At 48.0% G+C, this 15,457-nt stretch overlaps 1 protein-coding gene across 7 annotated transcripts in view; it reads left to right on the top strand.

Annotated features, from left to right (window-relative positions):
• Positions 1-15,457, top strand: part of GRIK1 (glutamate ionotropic receptor kainate type subunit 1) — a 319,350-nt gene that overhangs the window by 292,564 nt on the left and 11,329 nt on the right. For 4 of the 7 annotated variants that reach the window (XM_060234347.1, XM_060234352.1, XM_060234353.1 and 1 more), the window contains one exon: positions 6,734-6,984. In XM_060234347.1, the coding sequence (XP_060090330.1) occupies positions 6,734-6,984 (251 nt within the window). Of the gene's footprint in view, positions 1-6,733; positions 6,985-12,182; positions 12,349-15,457 lie in introns of all 7 variants that reach the window. The other 3 variants (XM_060234348.1, XM_060234351.1, XM_060234349.1) reach the window with 2 other exon arrangements.

The following is a 15,457-nucleotide window of genomic DNA, read 5'->3' on the forward strand; positions in this document are numbered from 1 at the left end:
AGCATTGACACTTAAAAAGGAAAGGGGAAGGCATATATGTCTATGTGGTTCTTGCTGTATGGCACCTGTAATTGTTAGGGATGCTTGAACACCTGCTGGTTCAGTTAACATCTTGTTAGGTGGTTGCAAACAGGAAGCTTATTTTCTGATGATCAGTTCAACTGTTCAGCAACCCATTAATAACTGTTTGGCAGACTGCTTCATTATATTCCTATTCCTAACAATGAATTACAGAGCTGACCAAGTTCTGCTGCTGTACTATATAACTGCTTCACTCTTAAGGCAGTTGATTAAACAAGCAATTAAATCAGTCACAAATCATATAACTCTGTCTTAAATAAATGCTGAGTTCTAATAAGTCCTAACATTCAGTGTTAGTCTAAATAGAACCTAGTAATGCTAATGGCTATTGATTGGTTTGAATTGACAGTATGTTTGTGTATGCTCAGCTTTGTAAAAACTCAATGCAAACCTGTTTGCCAGGCATTCATGGGTGTTCAGCATGAACTGAACAGGTGAACTGAAAGGCTGGGCTCATGTCCAACTGATACCTTTGAACATGATAAGTTTCTTGTTGAGCTGGTTAATGGTGGCATGCATAGCATCCCTAGATTATTGTCTTCCCTCGCTTTATCAAGCTGTGAGAAATTTAGTTCCAGTGGGTGGGGAATATTTAGAATCTTAGAGTGTCTGTAATATTTTCCTTAGTTACATGTATACAAATTTGTCTAAGAAGATGAAGAAGATATTGGATTTATATCCCGCCCTTCACTCCAAAGAGTCTCAGAGCGGCTCACAATCTCCTTTACCTTCCTCCCCCACAAAAGACACCCTGTGAGGTGGATGGGGCTGGAGAGGGCTCTCACAGCAGCTGCCCTTTCAAGGACAACCTCTGCCGGAGCTATGGCTGACCCAAGGCCATTCCAGCAGCTGCAAGTGGAGGAGTGGGGAATCAAACCCGGTTCTCCCTGATAAGAGTCCCCACACTTAACCACTGCACCAAACTGGTTCTCCACTTTCACTCAGTATATAGTGTGTAATTCAGTTCCTGCATGTGGAAGCTCTAAGTTCTCCCTCCATCTCTGTGTATGGTTCTCCAGATTTATACTTTGCAATGGTCATTCTTTTCCCACATGGTCACACCTGCAGAACACTAGTCTCAGACCCACCCCCTGCAGGTAGATTGCCCACTCAGGAAAAGTTGTTAACTGACATAGAAGGAATATCTTCTAGTCATCACTAACTGACTTTCAGCAACACCTTAGTCCACCAAAGGATTGTGCAGTAAGAATGTATAAAACATCTGAAGCCCTTTCTTTAGGATAGCCTGTTTACAGTGATCAGACTGGGGCACATTCTGCATCCTGCTCATCAGAATGCAATAAACCCTTATCTGTTAGTAGCTGGTGTATACTGTTCAGCTTTGGGAATTCAAGTTTTAAGGAAAACAGCAAAAGGCTGGATAAGAGAACAAGACTGTAATGTACTCGGAGACGAGATGTGTTAAAGGCAATGTACTTTATTGGCTGGTACATCACAGGAACTGGGGAACACGCGGCCGGGCCCCGTTTATATACATGCATCCCGGAACAACCCTCCCTCTGGCCAGCCCAATCCTGGCCAGTTGAACTTCCTGCCACAGATCTTGATTGGCGGAGACTTTCCCGCGCTGCCCAGGGCGACCCGGGGACGTCCCCCGGTCGCCGCCAGCCTGACCGCGCGGTGCTTACCAACCCCCCCCCCCAAGACACTACACTCCTTCCCCCTAGTTTGAGATACATAGTCCTGCAGGTACGCCGGCGCCCTGCACTCCCGGGTAGATCGCCTCAGGGTTGCTTGCGGCGCCGAGCCTGGCCCCATGGGGGGCGGCACCTCTGGGGAACTCGCTCCCGGAGGCTGGCGGGCCAGTTCTGGTTGCGGCTCTGGATCGGCTGGTCCCGGGGGATCCAGCGCTGGCTGGACCGCTTCAGGGGTTCCCGGGGCTGGCTCCTCCTGGCTCTCCGCTTCTCCCGCCTTGGGTGGTTCCCCCGGCAGGGTGTGGCGGCGCAGCTGGTCGATGTGCCTTCTCAGAACGTGGCCCCCTTCGGTTGCAACTTCGTATAATCTGGACCCTGTTACCCTCAGCACCCTCCCGGCCACGCACTCCGGGCCGCTTGCGAAGTTCTTCGCATATACTGGATCTCCCAGAAAGAACCCCCTCACTGCTTCCCTGACCTTGAGGGAACTGCGGACATCCGGGGCCCGGTCTGGGTGTAACCTGTCAAGGCGGGTGGTCAGTTTCCTTCCCATAAGCAGTTCTGCAGGACTGGAGCCTGTTATTGGGCTGGGGGTGATCCTGTTGTGAAACAGGAAGGCAGAGAGGCGGTGGTCCCAATCCCCCTGGACAATGCGACCGAGGGCCTCCTTGGTGGTCCGCACCATACGTTCGGCTTGGCCGTTGGTGGCCAGATGGAAGGGGGTGGATCTAATGTGCCTAATCATGTACCTCTCTAAGAACTCCCGGAATTCTCGGGAGGTGAAGGCGATGCCATTGTCCGTTACCAGGGTATCCGGGATCCCGTGTGTGCACAGGACCCTCCTTAATGCTCGGACTGCCGCTGCTGTGGAGGTTGAGGCAACCGGGATCACCTCTAACCATTTTGTGTATGCATCTACTAAGATGAAGAAAATTTGCCCCTGGTACGGCCCGGCAAAGTCTTAATGGAGGCGGGACCATGGCCGCTTGTTAGACTCCCATCTGTGGACTGGTGCAGAGGGCGGATTGGGCCGGGACTCCTGGCATGGTTGGCACCTTCTCACCCACCCCTCAATCTCCTCATCCATGCCTGGCCACCACACGTAGCTGCGTGCCAAGGCTTTCATTCTCACAATCCCAGGGTGGGTTTCGTGGAGGGCCTCCAATACCTGTTTGCGCAAGGGGGGGCGCTACCACCCTGCTGCCCCAAAGTATGCACCCCTTGTGGGTGGATAGTTCGTCCTTCCTGGACGCGAACGGCCGGAACTCACCGTCCACTTTACCCGTGGGCCACCCCCTTCCCACCCAGTCCAAGACCCATGTGAGGATGCGGTCCCTGCCTGTTGCCCGAGCCACCTCAGTGGCGTGTAGGGGTCGCTCGGGCAGGGACTCTATGAGCATCACCCCGTGGGCCGGGGCGGGATCTGGGTCTGTTGAGGGGAGCGGCAGTCGGCTGAGGGCGTCTGCGTGTCCCATGGCCTTGCCAGGGCGGTGTATCAGTGTGTACGTGTAAGAATTCAGGAATTGGTTCCACCTCAGGACTCGCTGAGACAGGATTTGGGGGGTTTGACGATCGGGGGCGAGGAAACCCAGGAGCGGCTTGTGGTCTGTGGCGATGGTGAAACGCCTACCATAGAGGTAGTCATTGAACTTGTGCACCCCCACCATGATAGCCAGGGCCTCCTTATCGATCTGCGCGTAGTTGCGCTCCGCAGGAGTTAGAGTCCTAGAGTAGTATGCCACCGGAACTTCCCTGCCGTCCGGGAGTTGGTGTCCCAGAACAGCGCCTACTCCGTATGGGGAAGCATCACAAGCAAGGATCAGCGGCAGGCCCTCGTCAAAATGGTGAAGCACGGCGTTCGAGACGAGGAGGTCTTTAACCGTCTGGAAGGCAGCGGCTTGGCGTTTCCCCCAAACCCATTGGGCTTTCTTGTCCATCAGGCAATGGAGCGGTTCCGCTACAGCAGCTTTGTGGGGCAAGAACGAATGATAGAAGTTCAACAACCCCAAAAAACTCTGTAGCTCCGCTTTGCACGTGGGTGCCGGGGCCTGGACGATCGCCCTGGTCTTGTCCTTGGTCAGGTGGATTCCCGCTGCGTCCACAGCAAACCCCAGGAACTCCACCCGCGGTACTCCCAGCAAGCATTTTTCTTGTTTGACCTTCAGCCCCGCCGCTTGGAAGCGGCGGAGAACCTCTCTCAGGTGGCTGCGGAACTCTCCGGCATTGGGGGCGGCAATTAGAACGTCATCAAAAAATGGTTGGACTCCGGGGATCCCTTTAAGAAGAGAGTCCATTATACTCTGGAAGATCCCCGGCGCTACGTTCACCCCGAATTGTAGCCTCCTGTCCCTGAATGCCCCCCGGTGGGTTACAATGGTCTGAGCCTCAGCAGTCTTGGCGTCCACCGGCAGCTGTTGGTATGCTTGTGCCAGGTCCAGCTTTCCAAAAATTTTGGACCCCGCAGAACGTGGCTGACCACCGGGATGGGGTAGGGGTTGTCCTGGAGCGCTTTGTTGATCGTGCACTTATAGTCAGCGCAGATCCTCACGTCCCCGTTGGGCTTTACGGGCGTTACAATGGGGGTTTCCCAGGTCGTGTAAGACAATGGTTCTAAGACTCCCTGGGCAGTGAAGCGGTCCAGCTCCGCCTTGATCTTCGGTTTCAGGGCGAACGGAACCCGCCTCGCCTTGAGCTGGATTGGTCTGACCATAGGATCGAGCGGCAGCGTGATGGGCGGCCCTTTATAACACAAGGACCCGTCGAAAACTGCGGGGAACTCTCAGCAGACATCCTCATAACTGCTTGCCTGTACTTGGTCCACCCCCATTAGCTGGATCCCTAGCGGTTGGAACCAGGCCAGCCCCAAAAGGGTAGTGAGCTGGTGCTTCACCACCAGGATGTCCAAGGGTGCCCTGAAACTCCCCCACTCGCCATGTGGGTGGCTGTATGCCTTAGTGGCTCTTTCGAAAGCCGTTGCCTCGTTGAAGGCTTGTTGGAGGTTGAGCTCTTCCTTGGCGAAGAGCTTCTGTTGCAACCTACGACGAAACGGTCCCTCAGGGCTTCCTCCCGCTTGTCGAAGTTGCAGTTTCCTGCAATCTGCTGGAGAGCGGCCAGGTATACGGCTGCCGTCTCCCCGGGCTTCTGGTCCCTCTTATGGAAGAGGAATCTGCGGGCTACAATGGAGGGTTGGGGCGAGAAATGCCCCATGAGGAGTCGGACAACCTCCCCATACGTCCTCTCTGTGAGCTTCGCGGGGGCTGAGAGTCCTCGTGCGATCTCGAAGGTTGCCTCTCCGCAGACGCTCAGCAGGACGTCCCTCATGCGGTTGTCATCGGTTATCATGTTGGCCCGTAGATAGCATTCGACCCGTTCGGTGTAGGTCTCCCATCTTTCGTGGTGGTCTGGGTTGAATTCTGCAAGATGACCCGTCATTACGCTAGAGTTCGCCATGGTGGCAGCGGGCTTCTCCGATCTTGCGGTGCTACGCCTTTCTCGTCTCCAGCCAGGTCAGGTTCCCCTCGGGAATGCCCTCCTAGCTAGATCCCACCTTTGTTGCCAGTGTAATGTACTTGGAGATGAGATGTGTTAAAGGCAATGTACTTTATTGGCTGGTACATCACAGGAACTGGGGAACACGCGGCCGGGCCCCGCTTATATACATGCATCCCGGAACAACCCTCCTGCTGGCCAGCCCAGTCCTGGCCAGTTGAACTTCCCGCCACAGATCTTGATTGGCGGAGACTTTCCCGCGCTGCCCAGGGCGACCCGGGGACGTCCCCCGGTCACCGCCATCCTGACCGCGCGGTGCTTACCAACCCCCCCCCCCAAGACACTACAAAGAGTAATGGAAATTTGAAGATATGTATATAAATCTAGTAATCTCAGGTGGTTATGAAATGGCAAGGAACTATTTCCTTTCTCTAACAGAAGATCCTGAGTGACCCTTATACTACATAAATACCAGAATTTTCATGGCATGTAAAAAAAAAAAACCCTACAAAATCCCCCACAAATCTTCAAGATAACTGACAGATTATGCAAGTTTTTCCTGAACATTTGGAGAGTGATTGGATAATCCTGTCATTGACGGGAAAAGAGGTAATGGCTGTAGGCAAGTAAGAAGACAAATATCTGTATATAAAACATTTGGACCAAAAGCTTGCCTAGAGAAGATTTTATTTATTTTATTTATTTACTTTAAATTTGTATGCCACCCACTCCACATACAGACTCTGGGCGGCTCATAGTTATAATATAACAATAACAATACTTATGATTATAAAATCAAAATACATATAAACAATTTATGGGGTTGTCACTGCAGTCCAGCAGCCCTCGAGGCAGAGAGTGGACTTGAGAATTATTGAATCCATAGTAGCTTCTATACTGTAGCCTGATGCTGAAAGTTCCTGCATAGCGACCTCCGCAAGAGAGAGTACAATAACTGCAGTGGTTATTGAAAGCAGGACAGTGCAATAATGGACTGAAGTAATTCCCTGATGCTTTTAGAATAATTTCCAGAAGCTTGCCTCTCTAGCCTTTGTGTTAATTTCAAGCATGTGGAGATGAGTTATGATTTGGCCATTGTAGTTCTTTGGAGAGGGAAATACATACTGAGTACTCAAAGGCAATTCTATACTTATTTTTAATTCAGAGCTTTTTTTGAGCAGGAATGCACAGGAATGCAGTTTCGGCTGGCTTGGCATCTGGGGGTGTGACCTAATATACAAATGAGTTTCTGGCTGGGCTTTTCTACAAAAAAGCCCTGTGTGAAATAATAGTGACACAAGGGGTGGCCTAATATGCAAATGAGTTCCTGCTGGGCTTTTTCTACAAAAAACCCCTGTCTTTTTTGTGTGCTCTAGTTCAATTAGTAACTGAGTGAACAAAAGTTCCTACACAGAAAGAACTGTATGAGAATGGCAACTCTGCTGCTTTTGCCCATGTCACCTGGATGTCTTATTAAATGCTCTTGATCTCCTTTCTTTCCTCTACAGGTTCTCCTTACCGAGACAAAATTACCATTGCCATTCTTCAGTTACAAGAGGAAGGAAAACTGCACATGATGAAAGAAAAGTGGTGGCGAGGCAACGGCTGCCCTGAAGAAGACAGCAAAGAGGCCAGTGCCCTTGGTGTGGAGAACATTGGGGGCATCTTCATAGTGCTTGCAGCAGGACTGGTTCTTTCTGTCTTTGTTGCAATCGGGGAATTCATTTACAAGTCAAGGAAAAACAGTGACATTGAACAGGTGAGTCTGCTTTGGGTTCAGAGTAGTACAAACAGTGCGAAAAGTCAGGGATTTGTATGGGATTGGTGTGGGATCTTCCTGTCTGTGGCACTTAACTGAGCTGAAAATACCACAGAAGTCACTTGGCATGCAGGCATAGTCACTGGCAGCCATGTCAAGATCAAGCTGTATTCTGATGATCTGGTATTCGGTGTGGATCAGCTATGCATCATTTTGCTGAACTGACTGATTTAATGGCAAAATGTTGTGCTTATCCTTTGTACACTCATGCACAGGACTTTTTTCCTGGGGGAATGTGGAAGAACGGAGTTCCAGAACCTCTACATGGAAACAAAGTTCTCTAAAAATGTTTCAAAGTTCATGAAGGGCACCCATGTGTTTCTCTTTCATTTCTAGGGTTGCCAGGTCCAACTCAAGAAATATCTGAGAGGAGTGGAGCTAGGAGACTTTGGGGGTGGAGCCAGAAGCAAGAGTGTGATAAGCATGATTGAACTCTGAAGGGAATTCTGGCAATCACATTTAAAGGGACTTCACACATTTTAAATGCCTTCCCTCCGTTCGGAAATAATGAAGGATAGGGGCATCTTCTTGTTGCCCATAGAATTGGACCCCCTAGTCCAGTCTTTTTGAAACTTCAGGGAGTGTTTTGAGGAGAGACACTGGATGCTATGCTGAAAAATTTGTGGCACTACCTCAAAAAACAGCCCCTCCCCCTGGCCATAGAGTTTCAGTGTGAAAAGCTCGCATGGGGATTTCAGGTATAGAATAAGCTGTGCCTGTGAAAGTCAAGCTCTTCTACTGAACATTGGCCAGGTCTTTTGACACTGCTTTGTGTGCTTTTTTTAAAGAGGGCATAAAAGTACTGTGTCCAGATTTGGCTATGAAATGTGGTGTTCAGCATGAACAGGCCTTTCTGGTACAGTGGGGGGAAAATTGCACAGTTGCTAGTTTTGTTTTGTTTTTTGAAAAAATCTAAACTGGCTTACAAAGAAATAAGATAGAAATACAGTGCACTGGATGTAGACTTAAAATCACTTATTGGAAACAAGATGCACCATTGATTTAGAACCTGACATTGTACAGGCAGCAAAGCAATGACAGCTAAATTCCCATCAACAGCACAAAGAGCTTCTGTTGCTCCCAGCTGCTTGAATGCTACAAAGTTTCTACAAAGTACATCACAGGCTGGGGGTCTGGAAAGGGAAGGGGTAGCTATTGGAATAGGGCTGCCAGAAGCCTCCCACACTCCCTTCAGAAGGCCTGCCAGAGCAGCCCCAATTCCATCCTCCAGGAGTAGTCTTTTCTTCCCAGGGATCTTAGCATGGGTATTCACTCTGCTACTTAGCAACACAGAAACAACACAGAAGGCTGCTTAAACTGCTGCAGCTGTACTTGTCCTGCATCAGCTGCAGCTGTTCATAAGATCAGGTTCCTAGTCCCCATTTATAATCTTCTTGAAATCTAGTGTTCCTAGAAAGCCCAATGAACCTTGTTTGCAAAAGGTGGTTTGTTTGGCTTTTCAATGTCCACTTCATCTTTCAGCTGTCGTTATTTTAAAATTACCACATTACAATATTACAAGATGAGTTTGAAATGGCTTCTTTGCTATGGGACTGAACTGTAAAGGCAATCCGCAGAGCACTGTTTCTATGCAAGCCATATTCATTTCAATGTGCTTTTGTACCATTCCTGTTTAGAAGATGAAATACTTCTAAAACCCATTCTTTTCAGTAAAACCAATAAGAACATACCTGTGTACTGTTCATAATTTGGTATGATTCATATCCTTATGCATCTGAGATGAGAAATGTGACATGGGACTGATTTGTCAAATACAAAAGGATAGAAATATATACACTGTAGGGATGAAAAGATATTCTTCAATTTTTTGTTCTGTGATCTGCTGTTCCCCCTTACAGACATAAATTAAGTTGCCTTATAATGAGTCAGACCATTGGTCTACCAAGGTCAGTGTTATCTACTCCAGGGGTCCCCAACCTTTTGAACTTGCAGGCACCTTTGGAATTGTGATACAGCGGGATGGGCACAGCCATAAAATGGCCACTACAGCTTACTTTCAGTCACATGGAAAATCCTTGAATTGTGGTAGCAGCTGCTGCAAAGTTAATCAAATCTCCAAGAGCCAATCAGAAGCCTTAAAGGGCAAAAGCCCCAGTTGGCCCACCCGCTTTCTAAAAACACTTAGCAGACACCAGAAAAGGTGTTATCAGGTACCAATAATAATACCATTATTATTATATTAATAATAATAATAATACTTTTATTTATATCCCGCCCTCCCCGCAAGGCAGGCTCAGGGCTCACAACACGTAAATACAATGTACAGTAAAACCATATACAATAATTACAATTTCAATTATAAAATCATCCTTAAAATCATTAAAACTTGCATTAAGATTAACATTATGGTGCTATAGTTAAGATCTTCCATAAAATTCAGTGACTAAAACGTAAAACATATCCAGCAGGACTTTCTTGGCTCGGTATTAAGTGAAGGCTATTTTAAAGAGGTGGGTCTTGCAGGCCCTGCGGAATTGGTCTAAACATCTCAGGGCCCATACCTCCTCCGGGAGTTGGTTCCACAGTAGGGGAGCTGCTATGGAGAAGGCCCGATCCCGGGTGGTCTTCAATCTGGCCTCCCTTGGCCCAGGGATATTCAGCTGGTTCTTTCCAGCTGACCTCAGCGCTCTCTGGGGTTCATACGGGGAAAGACGGTCCCTCAAGTAGAAAGGTCCTCGGCCATATAGGGCTTTAAAGGTAATAACCAGCACCTTGTAACGAACTCGGTACACCACCAGCAGCCAGTGCAGTTTACGCAGCACCAGCTGTATGTGCTCCCATCTTGGGAGCCCCAACAACAGTAGCCGATGGTCGACCGTGTCGAACGCGGCCGACAGATCTAACAACATCAGCACCGCCACGCTGCCTCGGTCCAAATGCCGCTGGAGGTCATCCACCAAGGCGACAAGCACTGTCTCCATCCCATGACCTGGACGAAAGCCGGACTGGTGGGAGTCTAAGGGGGATCCCTGGTCTACTTTGTCTATCAGCAGCTCTTAGAAGTCTCTTGCATCAACTACTACTCAATGTTTTAAACTGGAGATGGTGGGGACTGAACATAAGACCTTCTATGCACAATATTGATGCTAAATCACTGAGCCAAATCCCCTCCCCTTATTCTGTTCTGCCTGGGTTCCAGTTTAATTTAGAGAATTTTAAAATCAATTTCTGAATTGGTATGTGTGTTGTTACAAGAACACATAATATTCATTGAATAAAGCACTGCATTGAATAAAGCACTGCACAAAAAGTTATCTTGATGGCACATTTTCATTTTATCAGAGAAGATGTATGAATCATCTAAAGATTCCATTTTACCTAGTGTTTTTATCAGTGCATCGGCAAACAGTCCAGTAAGGAGGTTGGGAAGACACAAGCTGAAAACTACAGCAAACTGTGCATGTGCCAGGACCGAATCTACATGTTTTTTGAGGAGGGGCAAAATTAAAAAATGATGCCCCCTTATGGGCCCATTCTACCTTATGGGCCCATAGAATAGAAAAAACTCCATACCCAATTTGGTGCCCCACTCTCCTCTGGCGGCGCCTGGGGCAAGCACCACCCCTCTCCCCTAGCTCTAGCCCTGGCATGTGCCACCTTCCGAATATCACATTCTTCTGGAAATCAAAACCAGAAGAATGGCAGATCACTAAAGCATCAGTGCCATACCACAGACAGGATCAGACAGCCATTTAGAAAAGAAGACTTGGGGTAAAAATTCAGAAGGGGAGAATTTTATAAGTAGCCTCAGTAAACTGTATTGGGCTTTCTGATTCCCCATTCTCTTGGAGAGGACTGACAAGTGCAGTGCTTCAAAGATCTGTCCTGGGACCTGTTTTGTTCAACATCTTTATAAATGATTTGGATGAAGGAATAGAGGGAATGTTTATTAAATTTTCAGATGATACTAAATTGGGAGGGGTTGCAAATACAGTAGAAGACAGAAACAGGATACAGAATGATCTTGACAATAAAGTGAATTTTAACAGGGATAAATGTAAAGCTTTGCTTTTAGGTAGGAAAAATCCAATGCATGGTTATAGGATGGGGGAAACTTGTCTCAGCAGTAGTATGTGCAAAAAGGATCTAGGGGTCTTAGTGGACCATAGGCTGAACATGAGTCAGAAGTGTGATGTGGTGGCTAAAAAGGCAAATGCAATTTTGGGCTGTATCAACAGAAGTGTAGTGTCTAGATCACGTGAAGCGATGGTATTGCTTTACTCTGCTCTGGTAAGACCTTACCTGGAGTATTGTGTTCAGTTTTGGGCATCACATTTTGAGAAGGATATAGACAAGCTGGAACGGGTCCAGAGGAGGGTGATGAAGATGTTGAGGGGTCTGGAGACCAAGTCCTTTGAAGAAAGGTTGAAGGAGCTGGGCATGTTTAGCCTGGAGAGGAGGCGGCTGAGAGGTGAAATGATCACCATCTTCAAGTACTTGAAGGGCTGTCATCTAGAGGATGGTGTGGAATTGTTTTCTGTGGCCCCAGAAGGTAGAACCAGAACCAATGGGTTGAAATTAAATCAAAAGAATTTCCGGCTCAACATTAGGAAGAACTTCCTGACGGTTAGAGCGGTTCCTCAGTGGTGCATGCTTCCTCAGGAGGTGGTGGGCTCTCCTTCTTTGGAGGTTTTTAAACAGATGGCTATCTGACAGCAATGAAGATCCTGTGAATTTAGGGAGAAGTATTTGTGAGTTTCCTGCATTGTGCAGGGGGTTGGACCAGATGACCCTGGAGGTACCTTCCAACTCTATGATTCTATGATTCTTAGAATAAGCTTTATTAAAAAGGGAAATTAATGTAAACTCTATGAAAATCTTGTTCTAGTTCTATTTTTGGGGTGGAAGAGTATTTTTTGTATGAATTTCCATTTTCTTTGCTTTCGATCAAAAATATAAAATAAATGTAGATAGGAAAACCTCCATACAAATTAACATTGTAATCATGATTCCTTCAAAGTATAAATATGCATATTCTTCAAAATTCAGCTTAGAGTTGCATTACAATTTTCATTTTTTGTAATTATGTTTTATATGTTTGATATCATTCTCATTTTAATTTTATGTTACATTGGTTAATCACCTTTATCTTCATTTTCCTTTCTGCATGCTGCAAGGCCTTTTGTTTCTTTTATGGACTACAGTGCAAGCAAACTCATCCATCCAACTCCACTTCTGGAACTACTTTATCTACGGAGTTAGACTGTGGCAAATTAATTCGTGAAGAGCGAGGGATTCGAACACAACCCTCAATTCACACTGTATAGTTACAGTAAAGCAAAGGTGTGTCCAGCTAACAGCAGAGCTTTTCAATAGGGAAAAATATCAGACTGGGATCCAAATACCTATATCCCCAAGAAAGCTTTGGGCTCATTTTTGTTGTACAGTCATTCCTACACCTCATCTAAAATCTTTGAAAACTTCAGAGGACATTAAAAAGCAGATGGGGGTGGGGGTCTTTGGTTTAAAATAAATGAGAATCCCACTGAGCATATCCATATACAAGTACCTAAAGAATATCTCTTTGATCACATTTTGCTGGCTAGGAGAGTTGAAACTTTTGGATGATTCCAAAAAACTGAAAGTCTCCCCCCCCCCCAAAAAAAGCCATTTTGCCATATAATTCTCCTGTAATTAATGCTTGAATATATTTGTTTTATATACATTATCACTCTAATCCAATGGTGGGGAGGGGAGGAGATATTCTTACTGAACTTGGAACTGCTCAGGCATGTGCAAAGCCTCCAGTGCAATCCACACTGTTTGAAGGCAGGTACATCTTCCCATTTATCTTGCACTGTGAATAGAAAAGTGCATCCGCTCTTTCCAGAGATCAGATTTTCACAGCTATTCAAATGGGGCTAGCTTTTCATATACTTTAGTAATCTGCTTAAAACTAATAAATTAAGAAGCCGTATGAGGTAGATAGATCATTCCATGGATGCACATTCTCAACTGTGTTGCTAGTCTGGCAAACTTGGACCACTGGTTACCTATCACACTATGATCTTCTTTGTGGTCTCTGTGCTTCACACTCATGGGATAGTGCGCCTGTGCCGATCCCCGATCGGTACCTGAAAAGCCTGGGATTTTTCCGCGCTCGGCGGCAATGGGCATGCACAGGCGTCCCATTGCGCATGCTCACCGGCGCCAGCACAGGGATCCCGCCAGTTCCTTTCTGACCGCCGCACTGAGAGGATTCTCTTTCGTGTGTTCCCGGTCGGTAAGGTAGTCGTTGGATTGCCTTTTATACCTTGTTGTATATAGCCTGTTTGTTATTTTTCTTAGTGTAGTAGTTAGTTGTTAGTTAGTTAGTTTAAAAAAAAAGTTTGTTGTTGTTGGACTCGCCCTTTGGGGCTTCGCTTTTCCCCCTGGTTTTCCCCTCAGAACCTTTCCTGAGTGGGTTTTTTCCTTGCGTCTATGGAAAGGCGCTGGGGGTATTTCAAGAGTTGCCGATCTTGTGGGAAGAAGATTGCCCCCCCTGACGGCCACTCCCTTTGTCTCCTTTGCCTGGGCGAAGGGCACCACGTGGACTCTTGTGTGCATTGCTTAAGCTTCTTGAAGCAGACGCTTAAGAATCGAGCAGCGAGACTTTCGGCTGCATTGGTCGCATCAGCACTTCGGCCGCAAAAGATGGCATCGGGCCCGTCGGTACCGATGGGAGAGTCCACGGCCCCTTCAGTTGAATCGGCCGATTCCTCACCGATCAGGACCGAGATGCCCATTGAGCGTAGGCGATCCACAAAGCGTCCCTCTGAAGGGTCAGTGGACACCCCAGCGAAGCAGCGTCGGGATGAGTCGGGGACCTGATCATCTGCGCCAAAGAAGGAAAAGTCTAAGGAAAAGTGGAAGAAGAGATCATCCCGCACTCCTTCGCCTTCTCGAGATGCCTCGGCGTCGACGGCTCCACTGCAAAAAATTCTGGCGTCCCCTCGTCTCAGCCCTTCGGTGTTGATAGACAGCGCTTCCCAGCAACTCCGTCTCTCGGCATCGGAGCAAGAGATCAATCTCACCCAACAATCCCACTCCTCTGGATCGAGGCGGCGTAGTAAGAGTGACTTGGTCTCGGAAGTCAAGATGTTGGCACCAATACAATTGGCGGAGCCGATGGACCAGGTGAAAGGTCGTAGAGATGTGGAACCATCATCAACTCTTCGGCGCTTCCCGCCACCTCCACCACCTTGGGAGCAGCGTCACTGGCCTTCGCCTTACTCATACCCCTATCCACTGTACCAGTGGTACCCCCCGCGGGACTATGCAGATTGGGACCGACAATCTGAGGCATCCCAGATGTCGAGACTCTCCCAACACTCCGAACGTCGCCCTTTGGCAGCGATCTCCGTCCCACCTGAGAGGCACGCTGTGGCAGTAGAAGAGGCCTGCTCCCGCTCGTCGGTAGCAATTCAATCGCCCATCAGGGAATCGACACCGATGCTTTCGGAACATTCGCTGCAAAGAGAGTCTTCATCGTCGGAATCAGATGGTACCGATGATCCGGACAGAGCCCCAGAACCTTCACCAGTGTCGCATATGGCTGAGGATATTCCTATCTCGCCATCGGAGGATCTGAAGTCGTATGGGGACCTGGTCAAGAGGATGGCGACTTCTCTTTCCCTTCCAATAACACAGCCACAGCCTGTCATGGATGATACGATCTTCGACATAATGCAGCATGACATATCAACTGCGATTGCATTGCCTGTGATGAAGGTGATCCTTCAGGCAGTGAAGGAGCCCTGGGCGCAGCCTGCCTCCACTCCAGTGTCATCAAGGAGATTGGACCACATGTACCGGGTCCAAGAGGCTGGAGCAGAATTCCTCTTCTCTCATCCAAAGCTGAATTCTGTGGTTGTGTCATCTTCCTCAAAGGCTCGCAAGGTTCACTGTTCTCCACCAGATAAGGAAGGGAAGTAGCTGGACAATGTAGAGAGGAAATTTTATTCTGCAGGGGCTCTGGGAGTAAAGGTATCTAACTATGCTGCGTGCATGGCTAGATACCAATACTCAGTATGAGATCAACTTACCCCTCTCCTGTCCTCCCTGAGCGAGGAGAAAAAAGCAGCGGCTAAGAAGCTGCAGAAGGAGAGTTTTGCTGTGGCCAAGCAGCAATTGGCTGCAGCAAAACATATGGTGGATGTTTCCACAAAAACTATCACGTCGGCCATCTGCCTTCAATGCCACTCCTGGTCGAGCTCAACAGCCCTCCAACAAGACACCAGGGCCTTCGTGGAGGATTTGCCTTTTGAGGGAGAAGGCCTCCTCAGTACCACGACTGATACTGCTCTGCAAGAGATTGACAAAAGCATAAAAACCTCTAGAAACCTGGGAGTCCCGGCCCCTTCTAGAGCTCCCAAATCCAAGCAGTGGCACAAACCCTGGGTCAAGAAACCCT

Source organism: Heteronotia binoei, chromosome 3 (genome assembly GCF_032191835.1).
Source record: "Heteronotia binoei isolate CCM8104 ecotype False Entrance Well chromosome 3, APGP_CSIRO_Hbin_v1, whole genome shotgun sequence".
NCBI classification, from domain to species: Eukaryota; Metazoa; Chordata; class Lepidosauria; order Squamata; family Gekkonidae; genus Heteronotia; species Heteronotia binoei.